Consider the following 22,118-nt stretch of genomic DNA (forward strand, 5'->3'; position numbering starts at 1 on the left):
CCGGGGGCGGGCCCCGCAACGGCTCCGCCCCTGGCGCGGGCGCGTGTCACGTGGGGCGCGGCCCGCGGCAGCTGCGGCGGCGTTGAGCGGGGCGGCGGTGGCGGTGGTGACGGGGGCGGCGGCCTCGCGGCTCTGGCGGGACCGACTCGGAGACTGCGCCGCCTCTGCAGGTACCGCGTCCCCTCCCCCCCCCCCGCCCCCCGCGCCCGGCCCCGGGTCCCGAGCCCGCTTCGTCCCCCTCGGCCCGTCCCTCCCTGTGAGCCCCGCCACGCCCCCCGGGACCGGTGCCCCTCGGCGCCATCAGCATCCCGGACCCTCGGACCTCTTCGTCTCTCCGTTCCCTACGACCCCCGCCTCGGCACTCTTCCTTCCAGACTCATTCCTTCAGCCCCGCGGCGCCCCTTCCCAGCTCCCATCCCGGCGTTGCACCCCGGGGGACCCCCGTTCTGGGCCCGCCCCTTCCCCAGGGACCCCCGAAGGTCTCGCGCCCCACCCACCCCAGCTCGGCCCTTCTGGCCCCAGACCCTAGCCCGGGGCTCCCCGCGAGGCTCCGAGAGTCACCCCTTTGTGCGCGCTCCTTTATTCTCATGTCTGAAGGACTTGGAGTGGGATTTGTTGTCGTCTTTGTTCTGAATTAGGAGTAATTGAGATTAAGGGAGCGCCTGAAGAAAGGCCACCGCCGCTTCCCCAAGCGTGGTGGTTTGCTCGGGTGTGCTGGGCGCCGCCAGGTGCCGGAGCGGAAGGGTCCTGGTCCCTGGTTCAGAGGAGCGTGCAGCCCAGCCACCCCAAGACCTGCAGCCCCCGCGGTGATGCCAGCCAGATTCCCGCCGGGGGGGGGGGGGTGGTGGTGGTGTCTCCCAGTGGGGCGGCCAGCCAGGGCTCTGGATTTTGTTAGACCTTGATTCGAATTCCCGTGAGGTCCTGGGTGTGTCACTTTAACCTCTCTCAGCCTCAGTTTCCCCATCTGTAAACTGGGGGGGGGGGTGATGATAACTCTGCCTCCTAACGTTGGTGAGAAAACAGTGAGGTGTCAAGGCTAAAGTCCTTAGGGGACACTTCTGCTTTGAGCCAGCTCTTGGTTCTAATTCCCCGGCCACTACAGATAGCCCGTAGCTAACGTTGCACATCGAGTTATAGCTGCTAATAGCTAACATTTAGTGAGCACTTAAGTTCAGGCACTCTTCTAAGTGCTTTGTAAGTATGAGGTCCTTAAATTCTTGTGATCTCAGGCAGGAACTATTATGTCGGTGTTTACAGGTGATGTAAGGAAAGCCCAGAGGTGAAGTAATTTCACCTTCACCCAAGACACAGCTCTTAGGATCCGACTCCAGGAAGTCTATTTTCAGCGTCTGTGGTTTTAGTCACTACAGGAATATTCCAGTAGCGTGGTGTTCAACAAATCGGCATGTTTTTAGTGCATGTTAAAAATTGACATAAAATTCATATTACAGAAAATTCACCATTTAAGGTTTTAGCCATTTCAAAATGTTCTTCGTAGCGGCATATTCACTCTCTCCAGCCATCACCACTTTTTAATTCCAGAACATTCCCATCATCCCAGAAAAAAAAAAAATCCTACCCCGTTAGCAGTCACTCCCCATTCCCACTGGCCCTGTGCCCTGGCAGCCCTGACCATCTACTTTCTGTCTGATTTGCCTTATCTGGACAGTTCCTGTGGATTGATTCGTATGATTTGTAGCCTTTTGTGTCTGGCTTCTTGTACCGAGCAGAGTGTTTTCAGGGTTTGAGTAGCAGGGCGCATCGTACTTCGTTCTTTTTATTGCGAATACCCCACCATGTGGATTGGCCACATTTTGTTGATCCATTCATTTGTTGATGGTTGTTTCCACGTTGTAGCTATTGTGAATAGTGCTGCTGGGAATATGGCTGTACAAGCTTCTGTGAGTGTAAGTTGTCTGGGGTGTATGCCTAGGAGTGGGTGCCACTGTTGTTTTAATTCCTGTTGCACAAATGAAGACCCAAAACCCAGGACTGTTGGATCTTGGACGAGGACTCCCATGTTCTGCTCTTTCCACTGAGCTTCCCATGAATTCAGGTTAGCCGTAGCCTCTGGATTGGCAAAGGAAGTAAGGAAATTCCAAAAAGTCATGCTACGCCAATAATAACTTGGTCAAAGTGCTGACCCAGAGGTTGAGAAGCTTCTTACGTTTTTTTTTGTTTTCTCCTCAAGAGTGAAATCCGAGCTGTGAACACAAAGCAGTATTTGATCTATTTGTTACAGAGATATTGTATATGCAGCATCATGCTAGGTGCTGAGGAGGAATTTTAAAGATGGGTGTGATCCCAGCCTCACACCATCACCGAGCTGCAGGAGAATTAAAGACATAAATCTGAAAAGCAAAGTGGCATAGAACGTTTGTGAAAATAATACAGGGAAATTTGTTTATGTCTCGGGGCTGAGAGGGGTTTCTGAACTGGAGGATAACACAGCGCAAACCATACAGGAGAAAGATTGATAAATTTGACTACGTTGAAATCAAGACATTCAGTTCGTCAAAAGCACCGTAAAGAGACAAAACATACGGAGAAGCTGTGTCTAGAATATAGAGTGAAAAGGAAGACAACACGGTAGAAGTAAGGGCAAAAGCCAGGAACAGGCGCTTCACAGATGAAGAGCCCCAAACAGCACAGAAGCATCAAAGGATGCAGTCAAGCTTATTAGTAATCAGGAAACGTAAATTAAAACCATAGCTCCCGTTTCACAGCCACCCTGTGGGCGGGAGCCGATGGTGCCAGCCATTGGGGAGGGGCGCTCCCTGACGGGCGTGGGGATTGATCAGATAGACCAAGCCGCTTGGGCAGTGCCTGGTTGAACATGTGTGCGGGTGCCCTGTGGCCCCAGCAGCCTGACTCGGGCACACCCCTTCGAGGGACTCTTGGGCACGTGCTCGGGGGATGCGCATGAGAATGCTCCCGGCAGCTCTGTCCGTAATTGTCAAGCCAAAAGCCCAACCCAAATGCACATCAGCGGTAGAATGGGTGTACAGGCCGTGGCGTGTCTGTGCTGTGTGTTTGTGTGTAGTGTGCAGCAGCGAAAAGTCTGACCTACAGCTCCCGGGGTACGTGTGAGTCTCGAGAACAACGTTGAGTGAAAGCAGAAAGTCACCAAAGAATATACACGCTGTGGTTGCTTCACATAAAGTTCAAAACCAGACAAAACTGAACACTTTCTTTCAGAATCCCCGCTGGGGTAAAAGTACAACTATTTTATTTTATTTTTTTTTAAAAGGGCAAGGGAATGGTGATGTCAGAATTCAGGAGAGTGGTTTCCCCCAGGGTGGCGGAAGGGGATATGATCAGGGAAGAAGTGGGGGGCTTCTAAGACTGGTTTTACTTGTGAAGGAGGGTGACCGCGTGGCTGTCTTGTTATTCTCTGAACTATGCATAATGGGTTTTAAAACGTGTGTATTTTTGGGGCGCCTGGGTGGCTCGGTCGGTTGAGCGTCCGACTTCGGCTCAGGTCATGATCTCACGGCCCGTGAGTTCGAGCCCCGCGTCGGGCTCTGTGCTGACAGCTCAGAGCCTGGAGCCTGTTTCAGATTCTGTGTCTCCCTCTCTCTCTGCCCCTCCCCTGTTCATGCTCTGTCTCAAAAGTAAATAATTAAAAAAAAATAAAACGTGTGTATTTTTCAGTTTTTCAAGCTATAGAAAGATTAGTTTTTTAGACACATCTGCCCTCCAGAGGTCTGTGCTCTAGTTGGGGAACCAAGGGATGAAGGAAACGGTTAACGCAGAGTGGTGTGGTAAGGGCTATGTGGGCAAGACAGGAACTCGGGGCCGGGGCGGGGGGTGGGGGGTGGCTTGGTACAGTGGCCTGGGAAGGGGAAGGAAGTGGCACGGGGCTCCCTTTCATCCCAGTCCTGGCGTGTCCTCGGTGTTGTCCGTGAGTGCTGGCATTGAACCGGGGACTTGAGCTGGTCTTGGGAGGACGGACCGGATTTGAGTGCAGAGAGCAAGACACATGAGACTCTATGAGAGAAGTAACATTCCTATGAAATGCTGTTATTGAAAATAAAGTCCACAGCCCTGGAGCTTTACAGAAAAGCTGGGCAGTGCCGGCTGTTGACGAGGACGGGGGGACGGCCTCGGGTCTACCCCTCTCAGGGGAAGATCGTAGGAATCTCGGAGGCTCTTTTCCTGATCCTGCATACACTAGAAGGTTGTGCTTTAAGGGATGTGCAGGATTTGCAACTTGTCTCTTTACTGTCCTAGAAACTAGACTTGATGGTCTATGTATCCTTCCTTCCATCTATCCATCCATCTTAATTTCCTATTGCTGCTGTAACAGATTACCGCAAACATAGTGGTTTAAAACAGTGCAGATTCATTCATGCTTCTGGAAGTCAGAGGTCTGAAATCCGTCTCACTGGGCTGACGTGAGGGTGTCAGCAGGGCTCTGTCACTCCTGGAGGCTCTGGGGAGAATCTGTTTCCTGCCTTTGGCAGGTGCTTGAGGTGCTGCATTCTCGAGGTAACCCCTCTCCCCGTCGTCAAAGCCAGTGGCCTACTGTCTTTAAATCCCGCTCGCTGTCTCCTTGACCTCCGCTTCTCGATCGCGTCTCCTCCGACTCTGACCTCCTGCCTCCCTCCTGTAAGGACACGCGTGAGCACAGTGGGCCCGCCCGGATCATCCGGGATCATCTCGCCTCGAGGTCCTTAACTTCATTCCATCCTCCAAGTCCTCTTTGCCACGTAAGGTGATGTATTCATGAGGCTTGAGGATCAGGATGTGGACGTCTCCGTCTCCGAGGGTCGTTATTCAGCCTGCCACGCTGCCTTTGTTTGGTGGCGAGTTAGCCGTCTTTCCCCGTCATGCTTGCTTCATTGTCCTGGGAAACGTGGCCAGCCCGCCTGATGTTCCCCCGGGCCTCATTCGTTTAGGTGACGTGGTGGTGGCGGTGTTGCAGCCAAGACTTCTCTCTCCGAACTCTTCCTTCCCGGAGGTTTTTGTGGGAGGTTTGCCTGCCCTCTTCGCTGCTAAGTCGCAGCAGCTAAACTCTGGGTCAGGAGGATGTTACTGGCCACAGCAGTGCTTTGAAGAGGTGACTTTGCTCCGTGCAGGTTTTTTTTTTTTTCTTTTTAAAGCAGGCTCCATGCCCAGAGTGGAGCCCAATGTGGGGCTTAAACTCACAACCCTAAAATCGAAACCTGAGCTGAGATCAAGAGTTAGATGCTTAACTGAGTGAACCACCCAGCCACCCTACTCTTTGCAGTTTTGACCATAATTTTCCCATGATACTTTTATGTTTGCAATATTCCCTTTAGAGGTTGTTTTTTTTTTTTTTTTTTTTTAACAAGGTTTGTTTTAGGACTTTTTTGGGGAGCAGTTTTAGGTTTTAGAGTAAATGTGAGAGAAAGGTACAGGAATTGCCATATACTCCCTGCTCCCACCCACACAGAGACTGCCCCCGTTGTTTTTTGTTTTGTGTGTGTGTGTGTGTGTGTGTGTGTGTGTGTGTATGTATTTTGAGAGAGAGAGAGAGAGAGAGACAGAGCATGAGGGGCAGAGAGGGGAGGGACGGAGACACAGGATCCAAAGCAGGCTCCAGGCTCTGAGCTGTCAGCACAGAGCCCAATGCGGGGGCTCGAACTCATGAACCACAAGATCATGACCTGAGCCAAAGTCGGATGCTTAACCGACTGAGCCCCCCAGGCTCCCCTTGAGACTGCCCCATTGTTAACATCACTCCCCAGAATGGTACCTTTTTTTTTTTTCTTAATGTTTATTTATTTATTTTTGAGAGAGACAGAGCACAAACAGGAGAAGGGCGGAGAGAGAGGGAGAGAGAATCCCAAGCAGGAACCGCACTGTCAGCGCAGAGCCTGATGCGGGGCTGGAACTCATGAATCGTGAGATCATGCCCCGAGCTGAAATTGAGACTCGGATGCTTAACTGACTGAGCTTCCCAGGTGCCAGCACCCTTTTTTTTTTTTTTTTTTTTTAAATCAAGGCTGAACCTACACTGAACATCATAATCGCCCAAAGTTCATGGATTATCTAAGAGACTTTTTATGTGTTTGATGAATTAGTCCTGGGACTGTTGCCTTGCAGAAGTAGAAGATGCCTAACAGGTGATAGGGAAGTGCTCTCTTCCCGTTTGGGGGACAGTTCTGACTTTTCCTCACCTGTTTTTCTCCCATTTTGTTCACTGATGATTTAGTTTTCTGTAGAGGCCAGAAAACAAAGCTTCGTAACATTTTTTACAAGCAGACTGTGTAAAGCTGATCATTTGACCGTTCTAGTGTTGCTTTCCAAATGGGTTTTTCCAAGTTTCAGGCTAATACCTACCTGTGGGAAAATTAACTAGTCAAACCCTCAAAGCAAGTTAAATGCAGCTCAATATCATGCATATCTTGGTAGGCTTCTAGACTTAAATGTGTAATAAGCTCCTTTAAACCTGGGTTTCCATGAGGTTTCCTGGAAGCTAATGGCTTTGGGGGAAGTCTTAATTTCTTCCTTCATTAGAAAGACATTATTTTCCATCATGTACTACTTACTGAAGGGTGGGGGAGGAGGTTGAGAAGAGGGTGTCAGGAACGTCTGATCTCCTGTTATTTTCCATTTCTTGTCCATCTGGGTGTGAGCGAATGTGTAGAAACATGTGATGTGTCTGAGAAGCAGCGGGAGTCGGTCATAAAGCCCTGAGCTCTCAATTCAGCCTTGCCTGTCCCCATCTGGAAGGACCAGGGCTGAGGGCCCCACACCTCCTGCCTGCATCACCACAGCCGCCTCCCTCTGCTGCAAACCGCCTTTCGCAACAAACCCGATCAGTGCCCCCCTTTGCCATAAGGAGCTTAGTAAGTCCACACGCTTCTGTTTGGCACAAGGGCCTTTCACAATCCAGCCTTCCCTCCCCAGCCCCCTTTCCACCCCTTGGTGGACATCCTGTGCTGTAGGCCTGGAGAACTTGTCACCGTTTCCTGGCAGGCTGGACCTCTTGCAGTGCTATGCCCTTGCCTCCTTCTCTCCACCGAGGAGGGCCTTCTACCCTCTTCGACAGGGCCCTCGCCACATCGCACCGGATCGCTCTGTTTTATCTTTCGGTGAATCCCTTGTACGCAGGGACGGCGGGGGCTTAACTGTGAAGGGTCGTCAGTGTTTGACACTTAGGTGATCATTGCTGTTTGAGTAGTTTGGTTTTCCTGGTAGACTTGCCTACAGACCAGTGACTATGCGTATTTAGACTTTTGGGAGGTATTGTTTATTATTCACAAATAAATTGGTATTTGAATTTGTCGGTCTTCTGTGAGTTTGGTGGGTGTGAGTTAGCTCTCTCCATGTTGAGCTGTATCTGGAGAACGATGACATTGCACTTCTGTCCCTCAAGGCTGTAGACCAGGCCTAGAACGTATCAGCCCTCTGATTCTCTGTGATTAAAAAAAAAAAATGTAGCAAAGACAGTGCATGTTTAAGGTCTTTGCCTGTGGTGGAACTGTGATGTGAAATTCCGTCACGGTAGCCGTGTGACAGGACGGCGGAGGGGAGTCTGATGGTAGAGCCGGAAGCCAGACCGTGCCGGGTCCAAGGCCCTGGAAGCTGCTGCTGCCACTTCGCCTCTGGAGTTGCTGTGTCTTTCTGCTGCCCCTGAGCAGGAGGTCCTTGGTGGGTTTTGCACACGGAGTGTCTCTGCAGAGGGTCGGGGAAGTTTGCATGGTGGTCCCCTCCCGCGCGGGGACACGAGAAAGCGTGGAGGCTGAGAGGTGAGCTGGAGACCAGGTAGTGCGGCTTAATGTAGCAGCCGGCTGCTGAGCTCCTGCTGTGGGCCACGGCTGTAGAAGGTGCTGGAAGAACAGAGAGGAATAAGGTTTGCTCTCAGCCCTGGAGGAATTCAGCCTGCAAGGGGGTCTTCAAAAACAAAATGGTTTGGGACCATGTCCAGGGCGCAAGGAGGGGAAAGGTGTCGCAGAGGTTGCTTTGCTCTGCTCGTTCTTGAAGCACCTGCCCCGCTCCCAGGCCAGAAGGGGCAGCTCCACATGCCGCAGGCCACTTCCTCCCGCCACCTCCGCCACGGCCACACGGGTGCCGCGTGCCTGGGCGCAGGCGGGCAGCCTGAGTCTCCAGGAACGTGGACTAGAGGGGCCGGGCCTGCACGGGTGGCGCGGAGGAAGGTGGATTGTGGGGAGGGGACAGTTGGGGGCCCCAGGAAGGCCAGGCGGACACCACGGAGGCAGGATGGCCAGTCCCCTCACCCTCCCGGACCCGCCTGCTCCCTGGCTGTGTCCTGAGCTCCCGGCGTGTCTGCAGAGTGCCGTGTTTCCCGGCTCGCAGAGCTGGTTTATTTCCACTTTGCGAAATGTTCCTTAGGACACAAGGTCCGGGGGCGGCGGGGACGTCCCAGCAGGGCGTCTCCGCGGACAGGTGGGTGTCTGCCGTCCTCCGGGGTGAGGAAATGCTTTGCTGCCTGCACCGGGACTCATGGCCGAGGAATTCATGTGTTTTCTTACTTTTTAAACACCTTGATCTTAGGTTTATATAAAGTTTTCCCAGCTGAGCTGTGAGGGCAGAAGGAAGCACTTTATTTCACGTTAGTTTTTGTTCACAGGTCGGCCTTAAGGGGGCAGAGCGGAATATTCCTGAAGAGCCAGAGCTGGCAGCTGGGAGGTGAGAGGACACCAAGGTAGGTAATGGCCTTGGCAGAAAGTTGTGAGTCTCCTTTGTGGTGAGACACCTGTAGCTAGAGCTTTTCTTCACAAATGTTCAAATTCTTGGAAGAAATTGTGTCTGAGTTTGAGGCAGGAGGACGTCCCCTTTACACGGTTTCCCATTAGTACGAGGCTCATCCCATTCGATGAGTCACGCTTGCTCTTCTCCTCTCTAGCTGGAACCTCCTACGTGCCCTCCGTGCAGTTAGTTCCGCCCAACTGTTGCTTCGGTGATAACCCCCTAGATCTTGAACCATAAGATTTCAATTTTCACATTGTTTTAGTATCTTACATATACACCCACCTATATTGGGAGGAGAGATGTAATATTCTAAGAATCTGGATTTTTTTGTTGTAGTTTTGTTATTCCCAATTTTGCATTTTGATGGAAAAGTAGTAGTATATACAAGTCTTATTTTTTGCGTTTGTTTTCCTCGTGGGTTAGCATTTGGTTAGTTAGGAAAGAAGGCACTGTGTACACTGTTAAAAAAATTATGCCAGGAACTTCCACAGATGACGGTGTAACGTGGTATCTCGTCTTTACGTTCTTGGAAGAAATGACTGGTTGGGTCGCTTGGTTAGAATCGTGGACTCTTGAGCGGTCGCGGCCATCGTGAGCACCTTGGTAGCACATCAGGTCAGGGGCGTGTCCCGTCAGCCACCTGCCTCAGTCGGGACTGGGCTGTGTAGTGAGATGCTGAGCAGGGACCCTGGGAGAGAGTGACACGACACTCCCTTGGCTCTAGCGTCTGGAACCTCGGAGGGGCATTCGTGGGCAGCGGGGGAAGAGTGGACATACTTGGGACCGACAGTCCCGACGCTGAACGCATTTCGGAGGATTTGGAAGTCACTCCAGAGGCTTGTGGCCTTCTGTGTGGCAGATTGATCGCGACAGGAGGGACCTCTTGCAGCCAAACTTTGTTGCTCTCGATACTTCATATTTTAGGAAATCTCAGCCCTGGTAGTTGACGAAGAAAAATGACCCCAAAGGAGCGTTTAGTTGTTCTCAAGTTATGAAGTATTTGGTTTGCGTAGTTAATGAAATTTACAGTGTTTCCTCTTCACGGTCGATTTTGGCATTCTTGTCGAAGGAGGTACGTTTCTGTGAACAGAACTCCGGTATATGGCTTTACCAGTAGGAGATGAGATGGGCCAACTTCAGCATTTTCTGTGTTATTTGGGGAAAACATTCCTTTAAGGCCAGAGCAGCTTCATTAGTGATCTGGTGGCTGTGCACAGCTCGCTGCTTGAGAGACCATCCGTGTGGTGTGGCATTTGGGAACCCCACTGCCCAATCATCTCCTCAGTTTTCTCTCTTATTTCTTTGTGACTTTGTTGGTTTGTAGTTCTGATTAGACATTCACATCTGTATCAGTTTATATGTATTCAACACGTACCTATCTGTATTCAGCAGGCTTTCTGTTATTCTGTGTGCCTTTTATCACAGTATGCTGTCACTCCTATAATGTGTGCTGTTGCCGTGGCTAATTGGTTTTCTCCTGCGTAGCTCGTTTTCACTCTGCAGAACTTGATTGAGCTCAAATTACATTGCAGTGGAGTGGGGGGGAATTCGCTCGTTCCTCCTTAAGCTTATGCCTATTTTTGATGCTTTTTTGAGGGGATTTTCTTAGTTTCAGGAATCTTTTTTTTTTTTCCTATTTTAATGGGACTTCTAAAGAGGGCCCATTCCCAGAAATGTTCAGTATATTTTGGATTAAAGTCATTTGTCTTTTATGTAATAAATGCTATGTCCTTGTGTTTGTGCGTATGAGTTCCTGTTAATTTAGTTGCAGTCTCTTGTGATCTCTTTGATATCTTGTCCGTTGCAGACAGCACACGGCTGGATCTGGCATCAGCGGTCCCCAAGCCTAGTCTAGGACCAAGTTCATCAGCCTTGGTAGTGCCTGACTTTTGTCTGTCTCGGCAGGGTCATTTCTCATCACGGGCACACACAGACCAGTTCATATGGCATTTAGAATTGTTCTTGAGGGGGGCCTGGGTAGCGCTGTCGCCCTGACAGAGCTCAGAGCTCTGACTTCAGCTCAGGCCACGATCTCATGGTTCGTGAGTTTGAGCCCCACGTCTGGCTCTGTGCTGACAGCTCGGAGCCTGGAGCCTGCTTCGGATTCTGTGTCTCCCTCTCTCTCTGCCCCTTGCTCACTCATGCTCTGTCTCTCTCTCTCAAAAGGAAACATTAAAAAAATGAAAGAAAGAAAGAACGAAAGAATTGTTTTGTTAAATGGCCTTCTCTTTTCTTGGGTACAATTAATGAACTCCTCTGTGAATCCGTAGCATGTGTCATGGTACCTGGAACATAGTAAGGGCTTTGTAAATGCTTGCTGCGTGGGTACTTACAAGAGCGAGTTGTGTTGGACTCTTTGTTCGGCCGTAGGGAGCAGGGCAAAGGTATTGGTGCCCTGGTGACCTCAGTAAGACAGAGGCGTCCTGCTCTGTTGTCACTTAAGAAAGCCAGTTCTGGGGCGCCTGGGTGGCTCAGTTGGTTAAGCGTCCGACTTCGGCTCATGTTGTGACCTCAAGCCCCGGGTCGGGCTCTGTGCTGACAGCTGTGCTTTGGATTCTGTGTTTCCCTTTCTCTCTCTGCCCCTCTCCCACTCGTGCTCTGTTCCTCTGTCTCTCAAAAATAAATGTTAAAAAAGAAATCTAAAAAACAAAAAAGAAAACCAGTTCCTCGGGTGTGGGGAGTACCTGTTTTATAAAAATACATGTTTTGTATATTATTTATTCACAATATCATTTACGTGAACGTGTATTACAGCTTAGTTTTGTCTCAAATGGATTGTAAGCTCTTTTTGGCCAAGGCAGTGTCTTAATACTGCCTCTGTTTCTTCTACTCTGTCTCGGCGTGGGTGGTGGGCCTCTGCACTGGCTCGATTTGAAGAAAGCAGGGAAGTAAACACACCTCTCAGCTGTTACATGAATTAAAAGTCTGTCTGTCACTGTGCTGGGCGAGGAGCTTTTTTAGGGCGCAGAGCATATTGTGTTTATCTCTGTATCCACAACATGTAGCACAGTGCCTGAATTTTTGTAGGAATTTGATAGCTCTTGGTAGTTATGTTGACTAATCTCTTTAGAAGAAAAGGACTTTATGAGCTGCAGATGTTAATGAGATTATAAATGGATTGGATCCATGGGTTACATGCGTTTGAGACATTACTGTTAGTTGAATGCATAATTGTCCAGCTCTGACGTCCTTAGATGTCTGTCTTCATTCAGACTCCGTGTGTTCCTTTAACTTAACTAAGCAAAGCACGCCTCTCTCCCTCCCCTCCCCCCTCTCCCCCCCTCCCCCGCAGGCTGCCATGGCTGCCGTTGACAGCTTCTACCTCTTGTATCGGGAGATCGCCAGGTCCTGCAATTGCTACATGGAAGCTCTGGCCTTGGTTGGAGCCTGGTATACAGCCCGAAAAAGCATCACCGTCGTCTGTGACTTTTACAGCCTGATCAGACTGCATTTCATCCCACGCCTGGTGAGCAGAGCAGATCTGATCAAGCAGTACGGAAGATGGGCAGTCGTGAGTGGTAAGAGATGTTCTAATGGTAACAGTATAAGCTTTTCTGTTTGTGTTTTAAGTCGGATGCCGTGCTCGAGGAGTTACTGAATTCTGTGGGAAGTTTTCACGGGAACATAGTTCTGTTGTGATCACGTTCACATTTTCTTACTGCCCTCCTCTCGGAAGGATTGTCCTGTGACGTCTGCCTCTCCTGCTCTCCTGTGCCCAGTCCTGCTCACCTTCCTACCTCTTGCTTTTCCTTTGGCTCTGTTCTGAAATTGTCCTTAGAAACTGTCACCGCTTTCAGAAATGCTTCCCTTAAGTTAAATTTCATTTTCATTTATCAGTTTCCCAGGAAAGTACCTCCCAGCACTCGTTCAAGCCAGATATAAGCTTGAAAACCATTCTCTGCCGTGTTTCACAGTCAGCTTGGTGGACGTGAAATCGCCCTTCTGGGGTTTATTTCCAGTGTGAACCCTTCTCTGCTTAACCCCGGAAATGGGGTATTTAAGGTTCCCTGTGAAGGTTGCACCCGAGACGATCGTGCTCACGTGCTGTGACTTGGGTTGCAGGTGCCACGGACGGGATCGGGAGAGCCTATGCAGAAGAGTTAGCAAGCCGTGGTCTCAACATCATCCTGATTAGTCGCAACCAAGACAAGTTGCAGATGCTGGCTAAGGACATCGCCGACACCTACAATGTGGAGACCGATATCATAGTGGCGGACTTCAGCAGCGGCCGGGAGATCTACGACCCGATTCGAGAAGCCTTGAAAGACAGAGACATCGGCATCTTGGTGAATAACGTGGGCGTGTTTTATCCCTACCCCCAGTATTTTACTCAGGTCTCCGAGGACAAACTCTGGGATATCATAAATGTAAACATTGCCGCGGCCAGTTTGATGGTCCACATAGTGTTACCAGGAATGGTGGAGAGAAAGAAGGGCGCTGTTGTCACCATCTCTTCTGGCTCCTGCTGCAAGCCGACTCCCCAGCTGGCTGCGTTTTCTGCTTCTAAGGTAATGTCTTCCTGATTGGAAAATGGCATCAGAAGGCAATAGGACCTTTATTACGTGGTTTGGTCCGGTTTGCTGAGCTCTTTGTCGGCAGCTCGCGTTGACTGTATTTTTTTCCTGAAATGGTAATAAGCAAGCCTTTTTCCTCTCCTGAATTTTCTTCCACCTTCCCCCCAAATTAAGTCTTGACCCCTGCTCCGTTTTAACAGGCTTATTTAGACCACTTCAGCAGAGCACTGCAGTACGAGTATGCTTCTAAAGGAATCTTCGTACAGAGTCTAATCCCGTTCTACGTGGCTACCAACATGACCGCACCCGGCAGCTTTCTGCACAAGTGCCCGTGGTTGGTGCCTTCGCCCAAAGTATACGCACACCATGCTGTTTCTACCCTTGGCATTTCGAAAAGGACCACAGGATACTGGTCCCATTCTATCCAGGTAACAGTATGCGCTCGGCTCCTGTAATTAGGTTAATGCATCCTGAACCTCTCTAAATGATACATGGCAATCTGACTGAGGCCATGTCTCACCGCGGAAACGTGAGAATTGCAAATTCTGATTCTTAAACCTGACACTCTTAGTGGTTCTGGTTAAGTCACTAAATTCCCTTTTGTGAAGTTACTATTTTATCAAGAACATCGAATAGTTTCATCTGTGTGATCCCTAAGAGATGAGATACGCTGCTTTCATATAGGGAGATGGTAGCAGTGTAAACATACTAAGTATTTACGTGGGGATTCCAAAGTCAAACAGATTCTAGTAATGATTGAGAGGGTGCCTCTAAATCAGCATTGTAACCCACGAACGCGAAACCAAGGTCGGTCTGTATCTCACATAACCATCGAGCCAGCTAATGCCCCAGCGTATTCTGGAACTCATTTGTTCAAGAAACATAGACTCTACCGTTGAGTTTCCTGTTCAGGCGTGACAGAGGTGTGGGTCTTTGGTAGTTGAAGGAGTAACTTGGATATTTGAAAATTTGGTTCCAAGTATTCGGTAGAGAGCTCGTGATTTGTTAGAGCAGATTGTGGCGGAGTTGGTAGGCGCGCCCTAGTTTAGAATGGTTGCTCTTTGATATGTAGTTTCTTGGTTGCCAAGCAAATGTTTTTGAGACTGTTTGTGCGTAAAGATCGTTAAATTTGTCATCATCAAATTCTTAGGTAAGTAAATCAACAATTTTTACTTTTATCGAAAGATTTGGCGAAGTTTCTTGAATAAAAAGGAGTTTTACTTACGTGGTTGTTTCCAGGCCCTTCGTTCCTGGAGAAAAGCAGAGAAAGGCAAAACAGTAGTTTTCGAGGCCAGCGAACCAACGTTGAAGTTATGTGAAAAATGAAGACCTATCAAGGACGGGATGGGGCTTAGCCGTGGCAGATGTTTTGACTGCTTTTATAAAACACCCACATTTTAGTGATAATTAGTTCACGTTGATGAACTGTTCTTGAGAACGTATATTTTTCTGCCCAGAAAATCTGTTAATTCCTAGAGTAGCTTTTTGTACAGAGCTGTTAAAACTTTACATGTTTGTCTGTTTTCGTTTCTATTTTACTCAAAGTATTTTAAGCATCATCACTTTTTTCTTCTTTTTAAAATTCTTTTATTTTTTTTTTGAGAGAAAGGGAGAGCACGAGCGAGCCTGCACACGTGAGCAGGGAGGGGCAGGGGTAGAGGGAATCTTAAGCAGACTCCGTGCTCAGTGTGAAGCCTGACGTCGGGCTCAGTCTCATGACAGAGAGATCATGACCTGAGCCAAAATCAGGAGTCGGACACTTATCCAGCTAAGCCACCCAGGTGCCCCACTTTTTTTGCTTTCAATTTTACAACAAAGATTTGATCGTTCATCACTGTTTTGTCCATAGTCGGATTCTCGGATAGCTTTAGACGCTGTGATTTTTCTTTCTAATCATCATCTCTTCCGAATACGGTTTTCTCGGGCCGCAAAGATCAAATTTTGTGAAGATTTGCTTCCTCTGTCAATTTTTAGTGCCTGAGGAATTGACTGGGTGAAGTTTGATGTGCCCCACGTACCAACCGTATAAAACGTTATCTGTGCTGTTTGTCTCGGTTGGTTTTCCACATTTCGAATGGAGCAAGAGTAGATACACCGTGTTGGGTTTAGAATCTTGGAAATCCTTGATGACGTCGATGAAGGCAGTTTCGGGATCTTTCTGAGAGCCGTGGGTTGCCGTGAGTGGCGGGGAGGGACACGGAAAACGCACGCGCCACAGATGCGGCGGCAGGTGGATTGGGCCCGAGGAGGGAGGTGTATTTGTCAGTCCGTTTATGGCAGCAGAGATGTGGCTGTTCATGAGTGCTGGGGGGAAGGGCTGTGTGGAGAAGAGTGGCCTACAGATGGGAGAGAAGGCGTGGTGCCGGAAGCGAGGGCAGGACCGAGAGCGCAGAGGAGGGGAGGGGACGTGGGCCTGGGGACAGTGAGGAAGGCGAGGAGGCCGTGGAGGCGAGGAGGGGCTGCTGTCTGGTGGCTCCTGTGAGGGACTCGGAGAGTGAGGAGGTATGGGGGTGGGGTGGGGGGGGTGCTGCTTGCGGGGGAGTGACCCTTGTGGGACCCGCTCTCTGGACAGCCTCTGGAGTCATTTCACCACCCTTTACTGAGAATGCAGTGTATTCAGCGATGGCTGCTAAGTGTATGAAAAAGGCTCTTTCTGATGCGCTTGCACAGAGGTCGGGGGGGGGGGGGGGCGGCGGGGGGAGGTGTCCTCACTCCTTCCCCGGGCCGCAGCCCTTGCGGGTGTCCGCAGAACACTGTCCGACACGGGAGCCGCGTTCGCTCGCGGCCGCACCTTTTCTGCGTTCTTGCCGTCCATGGAGTTGAACGATTGCCTCTTCCCTGCGTTACACTGGTTGTCTTAATGATTTGCGAGCAAAAAAATAGAAAAAAACCGATTTGGACTTAAAACAGCTCGAAAGGAGTCCGGTGCCTTTCTTTTGATTGCTCACTAGTGTTCAGCGTTGATTCGGGAGCACTTCTCATTCGCAGTAGCGGCACCAGGCGGTATCGTCCACTTCGGAGCACAGAGCGAGGCCGACGGAAAAGCTGATAGCTTTCTGTCTGTGGGTCTTGACGTGAAGGCCAGAGACACTCTGGTATGTGTTAGGCTGGAAAAGCCATTAAGTCGACAAGTTGACCAGAAAGGGTCTTGCTTAGGGGCCCGGGGGCTGTGCTCCTGGTGGTCCGCTGACCGAGCCACGGGGACCGGCAGGCGGGGTGGGGCATCTGGGCTCTCTCTGCTCGGAATTTCTCCCCACGGTGGGTGTATTTGTTCACGCGTGCCGTGCGTCTGTGGCTATTGGAAAAAGAAGACGTGGCGTTTAGAGGAGAGGGGAGCTGGGGGGCGGTGAGGAGGCCCTGGAATTGCATCTCGAGATGTGGTGAGGGGCCAGGGGAGGCAGGCTGGCAGCCGAGTCAGAGGTCATGGCCCCCCTTGCCCAGCCCAAGTTCCTGTGCCGGTTGCCGGCCGGGAAGGGGACTGCGCACCGCACGGCTTCGGTGCTGCTGTGTTTCTTCCTTTGGAATAACTCTGGCGCGAGGATCCAGCCCAGGTTCTTTGGGCTCTTTTCCACCTTGGCTCTTCCCAGTTCTTACCCAGGCCCCATCCGCGCCGGTCTCTGAGGAACACGGCATCGGCGTTTTCATTGCTGATGCAGATTTGCAACCAGCCGAACACGCCCGTTTGCTATTGAGTTTCTCCTCCGGCTCCGGGTCCCCACGTCTTACTGAACAGCAGTCCCTGGGGGGACTACACTGCGTCCGGATCGGTTACTGTTGGCTTTTGTCCCAGGAGAAAAGCAGCTCCTTTCCTTGACCTAGACAGTGGGTCAGGGTCTGAACTTGCACAGAGCCTTCCAGAGCCCGAGACCCAACCCTCCCTTCCCTCCTTCCCCGCCCCCCCAGACACACTCACACTCACTCCCCTTGTAAACAAGTAGGTGGGTCGCCCCTTTAGTTTCTAATCTGTCAGTACACAGGGGATGAAGTTCTTTCCTCTTCCGGTAGCTCTTTCCACCAAGCTCTTTCCACGCTGCTACCCAGGGTGCTAGGACCCCGCTCGGATAAGTTGGAGATGGTGTGCCCGTGACGTCTCCACATGCAGCACGTCAGGACGGTGGCACAGTGCACCCCGATGCTGGTCCCCTTGCGGTAGACAGTGGTCAGGGGTGGAAATTAAAAACGAAGATTCTTAGGTGCTCATCCCTCCTTCACTGGATACATACTGCAAAAACGCATCGTAGCCCACCCTTACCAGAGGGGGCCTGAAGCCAGAGATGGTGCCGAGCCCTGTAGAGACCATGTCTTTTCCTGTATGTCCGTACTTACGATAAAATTTAATTGATAAATTAGGCACAGTAAGAGATTCACAACAATAGTGATGAAATCGAACAGTTATAACAACACTGTAATAAAAGTTATGTGACCCTGGTGTCTATCTCTGTCTCTCAAAATACCTTACTGTCCTGCACTCGCCCTTCTCGTGATGACGTACGAATGCGGTCTCTCCGAAAATACCTTGCTGTTCGGTTCGCAGCCTTCTTGTTGTTGTTGTGTGCCTCTGTGATGAGAGGGAGTGAGGTGAGTGACGTAGCATTAGGCTGCTGTTAACAGGGTGAAAAGTCAGGAGGTCGTCTGCTTCTGGACCACACTTGACCTTGACCTTGACCGTGGATAACTGAAACCATGGAAAGCAGACCCGGGACGGCAGGGGCACTGCTGTACTTGGAAGAGGGGCTCCACTTCTGGAGTCTGCCCCAGGCTGCTGTGTGTTTGAGTGCGTCCCTATTCCCGGCGTCCTCTTGGACTTCCTGGAGCTGACTTCCTGGATCTCCTTGGATTTAGAACCTTTTGCTTTAGAGCAGCAGCTCCTGGGAGGTGGATGCAGGTATTTTCCCCACAAAATCCTGCTTTGCAAAGAGGTCCAGAGAGACCTTAGTTGCGTCCCCAGAAAGTTTCCTGTGGCTCCTGGCCGGATACTGGGCTCCTGTCTGTGAGGCGGTGGGCTGGTGCTTCTCTGGAACCTGCAGGGGACATCCGTGGCTCCACGACTGTCATCCCACAGGTCATGATACTGGGCCCCCCTCCTGTTCGTTGTGGCCTCCCCACAGTTGTACAGGTACCCCGGGTCTGGGGTGACCTCTGTTATTTTAGTTCTGTTCAAGGCTAGAATTTTAGCACTTGCCAGCCGTCTGCTCCTCTCTCTGTCTTCCTTTTCCTTTTCTTTTCCCTTCTTCAGGGGCCAAGTGTCCTGTGCTCTACCAGCCGAGCCCGCCAGGCCTCCCATTCATCTCCTTCCCTACCGTACTAGTAGAACTTCCACTCAGCGCAGTCTGGACGAACTTGTCAGCGTAGTGCGGAGTTTTTGTCCACCTTGGCACGGGTGGCATTCGGCGTTGGATAATCTCTTGTTGTGGGGCTGTCCTGGGCATCCCTGGCCTCTACCCACTGGATGCCAGTAGCACCGGCACCCCAGTTGTGACAACCAGGAATGTTTCTGGACATCGCGTTATATCCCCTTGGGTGGCAAAATGGCGGGGGTGGGAGTCCCCGGGACAGAGCGGCATCGGTAGGATTCTCCCCCGGGGTGCCCAGGCCGTCGTCCTCACAGCTCAGGTCTGTCCCACGGTCCCGGTGTTTTTGACTCAGTTCTCTTGTTGCATTTCGCCCCATCCTGCCCCTCAAACCTTTTCCCACACAGTACTAGTCACCGATGCATTTATCCGTTTCAACTGCCTTTCGTTCCTGGAGTGGTCTTGTCCTTCTCAACCAAATGACCACCCTATTCTTCTCGTGTTAAGTAAAGATGGGCTCATACTCCTTCCTGCATGTACGTCTGTCCAGCCTCATTGGCGGGGGTAGGGGGGTTGGCGGGTGGTGAGTGTACTTGAATTCCCACGGAGTCCAGCACAGGTTCGTATACAAAACTAGGCGTTTGGTACAAGAGCACCTAAGGGCTTTTTCTTTTTTTCGTATTTAATTTGATTGGTGGTATTTGTTGCATTAAGTCATATACTGACATTGAAGTGTCTGTGCTTTGCATTCTAACCTTCTAACCTTTTTCTCTTTTATTTTTAGTTCCTTTTTGCACAGTATATGCCTGAATGGCTCTGGGTGTGGGGAGCAAATGTTCTCAATCGCTCTTTGCGTAAGGAGGCCTTATCCTGCAAAGCGTGAAGCCGCGTGAAGGTTGGGAACTTTTGCCAGCTCGCGGGAGCCTGCAGTATTCTGACGTTTGGAAGAACACATTTACCTTCTGTGTTTTCTTTTATTACTGAGTATTTAGCCTACTGTTGACTCATCGTCTGCAAAGCGTACGTAATACTTTCAGAGAATGCTGTGGAGAAACCTCAAGGGCCACATCACACGGATGGTACAGAAGTAAACAACGACTGAGGCACGAGAACTGGTTGGGGGAACCTAAATTTTGATGCTTTTTTTTTTTTCCTCTAAGCTGTCCAAAAGCCATGCGATTTACGTTGTTCTATGAGCTGCAGCAATCTCGATAGTGAAATATAATACGACTTGTCAGCTCTCGTCGTTTTGAATGTTTTTTTTTTTAAGGGAAATTATCTATTTCAGTAGATGAATTATAGTATTGATTTTCAAATGTTCATCAGGAAAGACTATTGAAAGGTGTGATTTTGTAAGATTGCTGGTGTAATTAGCAGTAGAACCCTGTATCATATTGTATAGCTCTGTTTGTGTGTGAAAATGCTACACTTCAGGCGGCATTTCACTAGAGGCCATGTGCGTATGTGTGTCGTGTACATCCAGACAACTTTATTTATGGTTAAGTTACTTTGGAAAATACGTCTTGTTAAGATGGCCTCACGTGGAACCTTATGGGGTATTATAATTCTAGATTACTCCTCTTCATGCTAAATAAGCCCACCCAATCTTGTGCTATAGGCTTGCCTTGTATAATATCATACATTCTGTTGTTGCTTTTTTTTTTTTAATCTGTGAAATTAATTCATTACTAGATTTGGACCTATAACGGTTGACCCTCCGTCATCTCTTGATTTATAATTGCTGTGGATAAGTAGTGATTTCTCAGCCTCTGCCCCATTTTATAACTGAAGTTTAGCCCTTTAGAGCTTATATCTGGTTTTCATATCCTGTTCCATGTAATATTCTCTTATAGTGGCATCATTGGAGTAAACGTCAAGTACTTATGGCATTGTCTTTAAAACATGGACAAATTATGTGTGTGATAATGATGTATGTATTAGAAGCTTGTTCTTGGTTCGTGTAATGAGTTTACACGTTATAGTGAACGCTCTCACTGATGTGAAGATCGTTAGGCACAACCCCCCACGATAGGAGTTGGCGCTGAAACCTACTGTGAAATAAATGTTTTTGGCTCGGATCTTACAAAGCCAGACGTTTCTGAGGACCGCTCTCTAGTGCTTTGGCAACCGTAGATCGCCATGTGGACGTGACGGTACGTGCCAGTTAAGAATTGGGGGTCTGTGATTGTGACGCTGATGCAGAAACTAGTAAGTAGGTTGAAATCAGGACTTCTACGGAATTGTTTTCGCCTGAGATGGTACTCCATTTATGAGTCAGGCCAGAGCACGCTTCGGTGTCTTACCCACGATTTCGCCAGTGCTGTTGCCTCAGTATTTCCAGATCTGACCCGGACTCGGAAGATCAGTGATTGAGTTCAGAAGCTCTTCCACTGACAGACCAGGCCTTCGTTACACAAAAGGAAGACCTTCACACGTGAAAACTTAGTAGCGGGATCACGCGGCACTGAGCATGTTGAGGGAGTTAGCGTGGATGCCTTCGTCACAGTTGGCATTTTCCCTACCCAGCAGTTAACATACGGTCATTAAGACTAGAACAGAGTTTGCTTTCATGCCACATTGACCTGAAGTTTTCATTGACATGTAGTAAGAAGCAGCAGCTTGATGTAAAAACACCCCGTTTATATCTAAGCTGTTACGTGGTGAGGTATTGAGTCGCCGTTATGTGATGAGAACAAGTAAATCATGTCCGTGATGTTGTAAAATTCTCTACTTGGCAGGACGTTTGTAAGAAAGCTGCTGCAAAGCTTGTGAAAGATCAGAATGAAGAATGTTCCTTAGGTTTCTTCTTCGATAAAATACGTTTTCCCAGAGCTCATTTGAGAATCAGAATTGGGCCCACTGCGGATGGGATTTCTTAGGAAGAATGCGGGAACTTAAGAACCTTTGAAATAATCTGTGAACTGAAAATTTAACAATAAAAACTGTTGCTTCTCCTTCCATTGGAAGAGGTTTTGCTCTGAGTAATTGTATTTGGAATGAAAGATTTTTCCCCCATAGGAACAATTCCCTTAAAATTACCGAAAAATAATGGAGTCTGTGAACACCTGTGGTAGTAATTCATTAAAAGCTGCTAATTCAGCAAGAAAATGGTCCATAACCACGTGTCTGTTAAGTCTTTCAAAACGAGTAAGTTGATGTTTTGCTCTCATTCTCCTGATAGGTTGAGTAGATGGAGCTAGGTTTTGATCATTGACTTTGGCGACATGGAGATCACTACTGGTTTTGCCCCGAGCCATTTTGTCTGGATGAAAGATAGATTGTAGTGGGTTCAAGAGGGAGCGGAAAGAAAAAGGGAGACAGCAAGGAGAGACAGTTCTGTTTTCTTTGTTTTTTTGAATGTTTTTAATCTTTATTTATTTTTGAGAGAGAGTGCAAGCGGGGGAGGAACAGAGAGAGAGGGAGACACAGAATCCAAAGTGGGATCCAGGCTCTGAGCTGTCAGCACAGAGCTGGATGGGGCCGGGGCGGGGGTGGGGGGGGGGTTCGAATTCATGAACCGTGAGATCGTGACCTGAGCCAAAGTCGGACACCCAACCAACTGAGCCACCCAGGCGCCCCAGGAGAGACAGTTCTTTTGAGGAGTCTTGTTCTGTTTTAATCTCAGTTA

General features: G+C 49.6%; 1 protein-coding gene across 2 annotated transcripts; it reads left to right on the forward strand.

Moving 5' to 3' along the window:
* The first annotated feature begins 32 nt into the window (after window positions 1-32).
* On the forward strand, window positions 33-21,456 carry HSDL1 (hydroxysteroid dehydrogenase like 1). 2 transcript variants are annotated; one of them, XM_027076303.2, is made up of 6 exons: window positions 33-170; window positions 8,564-8,638; window positions 11,978-12,203; window positions 12,748-13,193; window positions 13,400-13,627; window positions 19,275-21,456. In XM_027076303.2, the coding sequence occupies exons 3-6, from the start codon at window positions 11,984-11,986 to the stop codon at window positions 19,371-19,373; spliced, it is 993 nt and encodes a 330-aa protein (XP_026932104.1). In that variant the 5' UTR covers window positions 33-170; window positions 8,564-8,638; window positions 11,978-11,983; the 3' UTR covers window positions 19,374-21,456. The 2 variants fall into 2 exon arrangements, with proteins under 2 accessions (XP_026932104.1, XP_053066247.1); XM_053210272.1 differs by lacking the exon at window positions 8,564-8,638 and having other exon boundaries at window positions 69-170.
* The last annotated feature ends 662 nt before the right edge of the window (window positions 21,457-22,118 follow it).

This window comes from Acinonyx jubatus, chromosome E2 (assembly GCF_027475565.1).
Source record: "Acinonyx jubatus isolate Ajub_Pintada_27869175 chromosome E2, VMU_Ajub_asm_v1.0, whole genome shotgun sequence".
NCBI lineage: Eukaryota > Metazoa > Chordata > Mammalia > Carnivora > Felidae > Acinonyx > Acinonyx jubatus.